The sequence below is a fragment of the Sipha flava genome, unplaced genomic scaffold, assembly GCF_003268045.1.
Source record: "Sipha flava isolate LNK unplaced genomic scaffold, YSA_version1 127_pilon_pilon, whole genome shotgun sequence".
Lineage (NCBI taxonomy): Eukaryota > Metazoa > Arthropoda > Insecta > Hemiptera > Aphididae > Sipha > Sipha flava.
In genome coordinates this window covers 724,713-733,129 of record NW_020271753.1, presented here as the reverse complement: position 1 = coordinate 733,129, position 8,417 = coordinate 724,713, and the positions used below count along the sequence as shown (strand labels likewise).

General features: G+C 41.0%; 1 protein-coding gene across 1 annotated transcript in view; it reads right to left on the bottom strand.

The window, feature by feature from the left end:
• The window catches only part of LOC112694337 (protein escargot-like), a gene marked incomplete in the record, with an annotated part of 8,394 nt that extends 6,126 nt beyond the window's left edge, over window positions 1–2,268 (bottom strand). Inside the window, 2 exon segments of the mRNA XM_025569776.1 lie at window positions 1–846; window positions 1,788–2,268. Coding sequence (XP_025425561.1) covers window positions 1–846; window positions 1,788–1,932 — 991 coding nt within the window.
• Window positions 2,269–8,417: the final 6,149 nt, after the last annotated feature.

Genomic DNA, 8,417 nt, shown 5'->3' with positions numbered 1-8,417 from the left:
CCACGGAGCAGTGCATCTGCTGGTACGGAACGGCGGGTGGCGGCGGCGGGGGCGGGAGCGCGCAGCGCATCGGCGCGTACGGCGGCGAAATGGCCACGGACGAGGTCGATGACGGGGACGACGGTAGCGGTAGCGGCACGGTGGGCGGCTGTTGCTGCTGCTGGTGGTGGTGGTGGTGGTGTTGGTGGTGTCTCTGCGGCGGAGGCGACGCGTTGCCGGCGTCCGCGGCCGACGGCGACCACACGCCGTGTCTGCCGTACCACGGGATCAGGCCGGGCGGGCTGAGCGACGACGTGGTAGTGGCCACGGACCCGGGTGACGTGTGCAGCGGCTTGAACGCGGACCCGGCGCTACCGGGCGGTGACAGGGACGTGTCGCGGACCGCGGCCACGATCATGGGCGGCGGAAGTCCGGCCGAGGCGACCGCGGCGTACGCGCGCTCGTGCTGGTGCTGTTGGTACATGTAACTGGCCAGGTAGTTGGTGCTCGGGTACTGGGCCGGCACCGGTCTGGGCGCGGCGGGCGCGTACTGCCTGTAATACGCGGGCGCGACTGCCACGGACGATGGGTGGTGGTCGCCCGCTATGTTCAAGCACAACGGCGCCAACGGCAGTGGTCCCGGCTTGATGGCCGTCGGCTGGTACGGGCTTTGCGGCCGGTGGTTGTACGGCGACGGCGAAGACTGCGGCACCGCGATCTGGTAGTAGTGTGGCGGCTGTTGACCGGCTGGCAGCGGTTCTTTTTTCGGCACCAACGGGACGGCGGTGATCACCGATTTGCATTTCACGCTCAGATCTTGAGGCTTGGTACTCAGGTTTTCCGGTTCCGAGGACTCCTCGTTGTTGTCTGCGCGAAAAAACAAACAGAATTTAAATCAATTTCGTTTTTAATATACAAATGAAACATTTTTTTTCAGCTCGGTTGTTTCATCTAACGACGAATTTTTAATTCAGAACCGATCGTACAATATACACATATCTTAATACTTCTAGGCATTTTTTATTTCCATGTATAGGCTATTTATTTACGAGTGTTAACTATTTACTACATTTTCGTTTTATTTTACGATCAAACATATTATAACCAATTTAGTCAAATACTTTTTGCATTCACAACGTATTATTATTTAAATATTTGAAATCTACAACATATATATTGTATGTACATATTTTACGTTTGTGGATAATATATTGATTACATTATAAAAATGTTTAGTAAATAATATTTCGTATAAACGAATAATAATATTAACTATGTCATCACACCGATCCGTCCGTCTATAATAGTGCTAAAAAAAAATCAGTGTCGTACTATTAAAGCGATGACGTATATGGTGTGTACATTTGATTATTTGTAGATCGTCGTCGTCGTTTAACGGTTATATTTCGCGAGGGGAGCGGGTAGTATTGCGAAAACCGAATCAAAATTAAAAAGGGTCACCCTCGGAGGGCTTTTCCCACGTTCTAGCTAGTGTGTCGCACCGGTTCCCATGCACCCTTATGTATAGTACGTAATGTCGAGCAAGTGAATGTAAAACGATCGTGCGTAAATACGTCTGGAGGATGATTTAGTTTATTTATTTTTTTTTTTCATACGAATAATTTAACATGTTTTTCCCCCTTCATGACATTCATGTAATACAACGATTTAAAATTAATAAAGAAACTAATTAATAAATTTTAATTTTTATTTTTTTTTTTTCCACAAAATAAAATCGTGAACGCCAATCGGAATTTACGGAAGTTTACGATTAGCGAAAAACGAAGTATAGTGAAAACGATAATTACCGAAATCCATATTTTCTTCCTTGATGTATCTGTCGTAATGTACCGGACGTTTTTTTAACGGGCAGTGCGAGTAGTCCATCTTTTTGGCGGCTGACACTTTGTGATGTATTATCGGTAGCGCTGGTTTCTCGTCCCAAATGTGCATTTTACAGGGATCCCGTCCGAAAACGATTGGGCGGACGGCGGCTGGAGAAGAGCGAACGATGGAACGGTAATGACGTTAAGCGACAGTTTTCCACGCACCCATGGACGGGTGGCGAAAACAATGGCGAAAAAGAACGTCAAAGGGAGGAAAAAAATATAAAACGATACGTGCGTGTGGAATCGAAACGCGCAGAGGAGAAGTGATCGCGGACGACGGCGACGGTGGACTGATCGGTGTGCACGCGGTTGTGCGAGTGGTGTACGTGATGCACCGGCGTCGAACTCACTGGGCAACGGTGGCGGATCAGGTACGCTGCGGATCGGGTCGCCGAAGAGAGTGCCGTGGTCGCGTCACCGAGGACCGGTGGTGTTCGGCCGCCGCCGAGTTGCCCCCCACCACGAGTCGACGGCGGCGGCGGCCGTACACCACCGCCACTACCGTCACCTCCTCCGCCGGCGGGGCGCGCGCCGTCCGGTTAGCCGTGGACAGGTGCTCGCGGACCGGAGGCGGTGGCGGCGGCGTCCGCACGTGCTGGCCCCCACGACCAATCCGGCGGGCGTAGATGGCGCGGACCAATGGCGTGACGTGGGGTTCACCCTCCCGGACGGGAGCGCCGCGGCGGCGGGCACTCCGCACGAGTCCCCTTCCGATCCGGTTCCGGTGCGAGACGTTGCGCGGCGGCTATGCGGCGGACGGTAGAGGGGCAACGCAGAACCGGTGGCGTTGTCGGCTACGGCGGCGTCCGCACGAGATTTCGCCGAGATTAAAACGCGGCTGCAAATTCCGCTTCCGTTTTTCCTTACCGTCCGTGTCACGTATTTATAGCGCCGACGGTCCTGCAAATATAAAACACGTTTTCCCTTTTACCCGCCCACGGGCTTAGGAGTCGGTTATATACCGTTACCATGTCGTTTCCGTGCACGAGCAACGTATGATCTTCAGAATTCGACACGACCATTTGAACATCGTTCAAACGTACGTAGTAATATTTTGTTTATGAAATATAAAGGTAACCGGTACATAGCACTCATGAAACTTTATGTATTGCTTTGTTCTTTTCTTATTCTTAAATCACATTCCTTTCGTAAGATACGGCCAGTTTCGTTTTCGGTGACGACATTTTTCGTAACGCATCATTTATAACGCCTCGTCATAAAATCCACAAGTACACTTACACGTGTTTGGAATGATATTAAAACGAAAACAGTGCTCGATGAAACAAATATTATATCGATAACTAATGATTACTGTCTGCAAATCCTATGTAAACACCTACATGTTTGCGTTTGATCATTACGTGTCAATATGTGTTCGATCAGTTTTTAATCAAGATATTATAACGTTTATAGACAAATATAAACAATTATATTGTTGTTCACTTTATGTTAGACAATCTCTGCATAGATCACGTATTGGACCGTTACCGATGATCTGTACGAAGATTCGTAACGGTTTTTTACTGTACGTGCAATAATGTATTACAATTGTACATTAATGTATACTACCCACCGAGTCACATATTTTACAGTCGGCTGTCAACGGTGGTACTCTGAACCTAGGGAAATATTAAGTCTTTGGTTTTTAGCGATATTTTTTCATTTTTTCCTGTCCACGCGTAAATATGGATTGTTCGGATTGCAAGGATTATAAATTAAAGACCGTTTCAAAAATATTATGGATTATAGATCGTAGCTACGAGAGCACTACTACCCCATTCGTCTACCACTAAGACCTGTAATCTAGAACAGAAAGGTAACCGTAGTCTTGTTCCTATACTCGTAAATACATATGTATATATTACATTTACCACAATGTATATGGTTAAAAAAATAATTAAGAACCTCCGGTTCGATGTAATCCGGTTCCGAAGGAGTTATAAGTCGAAACCGTGGGTAGGCTTATGACGTGCAAATACGAATAGTGGAACAGTTAAAGATCGATAACGAGATAAGTGCACAAAATATACCTACATAAGTAAATAGCAGCAAAGACATGCGCTTGCGTATAATAAAATTAAAGATTATAACTATCCGATACGCGATGTTAGATCGTGCACATGTATTTTATGTAATACGAGAATCCATCTTGTTCGCAATTCCTATGAGTCACAACGAATACATAATATTTGTACGTACTATTATTGTTAATAGGGCTATACTATTTGCGATAACGAAAATAATACGAAATTAAATTATTTCGATAAATGATTATAATTGTATATAATATATAACTTGAGCAATTTTATGCATACTATCTGTTACGCTATATATTTACTTTATTCATTAACCCATACGTATACAACTATAAAAATTGAGTTCAAATATTTATAGCAGTCAATAACAGTAATTTTATGAGATTTTTTTTTTATCGTTTCTGCTTAATATTTCTCTCAACCACATTACTTATATTGATGTCCGGACGAAATCCCGCTACCAAAATCCCGTTGCCAAAATCTCGTTCGGATAAATTCTCGTCGGAAAAAAAACAATCACATTTAAAATATTCATTAAACAATTTAAAATTAAACCTTCTTCTAGATTTATATAAACGTAATTACGATTGCAATTTGGCAATTATGAAAAATGCGTTACCTACACAAGTATACAACGATGAACAACTCCACGATAAAGTGAAGTACAGTGAAATAACCACGACGAAAAAGTCGCGATAAAATATGTCACGATTTACAAGCATGCGAAAAACGTCGGCGATGATCTGTCGATACACGACTTTCGTTACAGTATACTTGAACAAATAACTATAATCGATACAAACCTTACCGTACCTCACGTCGTGCGTGTCTCTCGTCGTACGTTTTTCACTATGGAATTTGTCAAAATTGCCAAGGGCAATAATTTATTTGCTTATAAAAGTTCCCTATGTTCCTGAGAAAAACCAACAAAAAGTGTAAAAAACAATGTAGAAATGTACGGAAAAAATCTAGTAAAACTATAACGACCGGTTTTTATACAATATAGTTAATATATTTAAGTTAATATATTTAGTTAATATATTTATTTAATATATTTAATATAAAGGCTTGACATTTTTATTTATGCTACAGCATTACAGTACAAGTGCCTAGAAGTATTTTTATTCAGAGCGAAAAATATTAGTGTACATTCAAATATATTTCGTAACACATGGAATGATATCACACAGGCCTCAGATATTCACGCGTGTACATATTATGTACTTGAATCTATTGAAATATTGATTTTATCGATACACTAAAGATATATGTGTACGAAAAATGTATTATATCATGATTATTTCGTAAACTATTTATGTTATCGAGTTGAGTATAAAAGATTCAAATGTCAGGATTAAATAATTACGAATTGTCAAAAATGTATTCCAGACTTAAAAACCATATGATTGTACATACGTAGGCAGTGTTATCCTCAAGTCGAGTACCTACTGCCGTAGTTATTGAAATTAATTTCTTATAAATAAAACTATAACGTACAAAGGATCGCATGCATAATGCTTTTATAAGTATCGCGCGTACATATATGTATTCGTATACGTATTGCCCGCTTATATGTGTTTTCTATAGTGCGTATGCCTTTGAGTTTTGTAAAGTCTCTCCCACGAGAGGGTTATTTATTTCAAGTAGATGGTAGCAATAACGTTATCTTATGCAAAATTCGAAGAATCCAAGGACCAGTTGTATTGAAAATCACAACCGTTATGGGGTGACCGCACCCCACGTAGGTACATAATGAATATGCGAATAATATTACACCGACCATATTACGCAACGCGTTAAACTATTCATTTTAGATAAGTATATGCATATATTTTTTTTTCTTCGTCCTATGCCTATGTATCGCGCACAAGTATTTCCAGTGTTTAGTTCCGTACAACGTGTTTTTTCGATTTAAAATAAAATAATACGCACTCGTGAATTACAACAGCGCTGTATACATTATTGCGATCACCTACGTGCATGTGTGTACAGGATCGGGTTGAATGGTGTGTATACATAATACATTATAATGCAGCGTACAGGTATACATACGGACTATGTGATACGTTTTGCAACGCGGTCGTTGTTTCGTTATCCGTAAGTTCAGCGCATGTTCTTGATACCACGAGATACGCCGTTTCGTGTACTGGTTATACACCGGAGGCCGGTTAACTTTTCGTAGGTAACAGTTATTTTTCCGAAAAGTGACAACACTAGGGTGTCGGATGAGCGATGATGTTGGCCGCGATCCCGTCGTTCGAACGGGGTTATTATTCAACGAATATTATCTCATTTCAACCAGAAATAAACGTCACTATGTTGATAATATATCTTTTGGTAATACAATATTTTATTCGATATAATATTACAAGGACCGTATTCCGAAGAAAAATGCGATGGATAAAAGTATTGGAAATCGATCGTTATCCATACGATCACGATTTTTCCGAGATATTTTGCGTAGTCGTTCAGTATTATAAATGGAGAAAGAACCAAATGTACCAAAACAGGTACACATAGTCTTTTATACGTAGCACATTATATTTTTTCGCACCCCTTTGTGACATGTTATACATAATGGATAAAAGTACTATATACGAATATACGCAGTATTTGTTTGCGTGTTCAATGCGTTGTATGCTAAGATGTACGAATAGAACGCGTTCGGATTTAATGAGTTTACTTATGCCATTGATTATGTGTAGTTGTTACGAGTATATAGCGAATATAATTTAATTTGTTTAACTAGTGACGAATCGAGTATTGCGTTTGTTTAAACATAAAGGCATATTAATCAAGATATTAACTTTAATAAGGATCTAAAAAACTAAACGTTAATAACTGCTGTGACTTACTTTATTCTGTAGTTATTATAAAAAAAAAAAAAAAATTAAAAAAACTAATTACAATCACAAACCATAATCCACTATCACACATAGTAATTAAACAATCAAATTAAAGCGATGTTTAAATAATTTTAGCGATGACATTTAGGATTATATTATCTGATTCGTTATTTCTGAATGGACTTCGATTGCATTACCGCATATACGAGTACGTATACATGTATTTGATTACAAAACAAATACAAGTAATTTATGATGGGTAAATATTGTGCTAATAATATATAATATGTTCGTTGAAATCGATGTTATATAGGACGTATTAAATTACTTGTACAATGTATAATCACGTGGCAAAGGGAAACGGATTACGCAGTGACATTGTGCGTGGAAGAGAAAATTTTAACAGTAAGCAGTATATATTAACACGAAATTAGATCAGATCGTATTGCTTAAGTTACAAAAGTACGGGTTGTACATGTTTTTCGGACCAAAAGCTGGTTCGCAATGTCTTCAGCGGCACAACTTAAGCACAATATGTGTTTAAACCATCTAATTTTATGCTCGGACCATTTGTAAGTTTTATATTTGGTTCAAACGAAATTGTGGCTAATATATTTATAAATAGATATACATAATGCGTGGTCGTAAAATTCAATATTTATCGGTTGAACAGAACTGGCTAAGTTATTCGGTTGGAAACGAATCGTATAATTCACGACGCTTCGTCGACACTTTAACCGGCAGCTACGACGTTGTAAATGTTATTCCCGAAAAGGATTTTCATAACGCCGTCATTTCATTGATGACACTGTAGAGATCTAACCCTGTCGCCCGAAAAAAAGGCGATACAATGTCTTACACACACATCGCGTTTTATTTTTTCTTTCCTTTGTGTCGCACCGAACTCTGGTTGATAGGAGCAGCACGAAACGAGTGCAGTGTTTGTGCAGTGCGCGCTAAGATTTCAGTCGACCGTACGTTTCGGGGTGCGGTTCGTTTGTTCGTCTCAACGGCTATCGCAACTCGAGAATACGCGACTCGATGACCGTGCACAATCGCGTTACGCACACTCACCACCTGAAACCCTTGTGTGCAATAATATAATGTACCGTGGATGTGGTGGAATACACATGTGTGTGCGTGTGACACAATTCGTAAAGTGCAGAATATCCGTTATTTTCGGCACCACACACACACATACACACACACATGCGCGCAGACTTATGGTGTACATAATAATATAATGTATACGTACGCGGAGAGGGAGTCTCCCCGTGATCGCACCGTACCCGTTTTGCCCCCTAAACGCACCCTTAGTTGAAATTCTTTTGTAACCGGAACGGCCGCCGCGGGGTTACGCAGACGAAGAGTGAAAAACACACACACACACACACACACACACACACACACACACACCATGCGCGCACCGGTTTGTGTCCGGGATGTGAACAAAAATGAGAATAGAAAAAAAAAATAAAAATAAAAACCGGCTGCGTATTGCCTAATTCGTTATTTTACGCCGGGCTTGTGCAAGACTTCCGACGGTGTAATTGTGATCTGCACATGTGCACGTATATACATAATATATTATACGAATGTCGCAGCGGAAAAAAAAAAAAAACACGCACAATAACGATATAACTCTCGGTTTTATCATTCGTACGAGC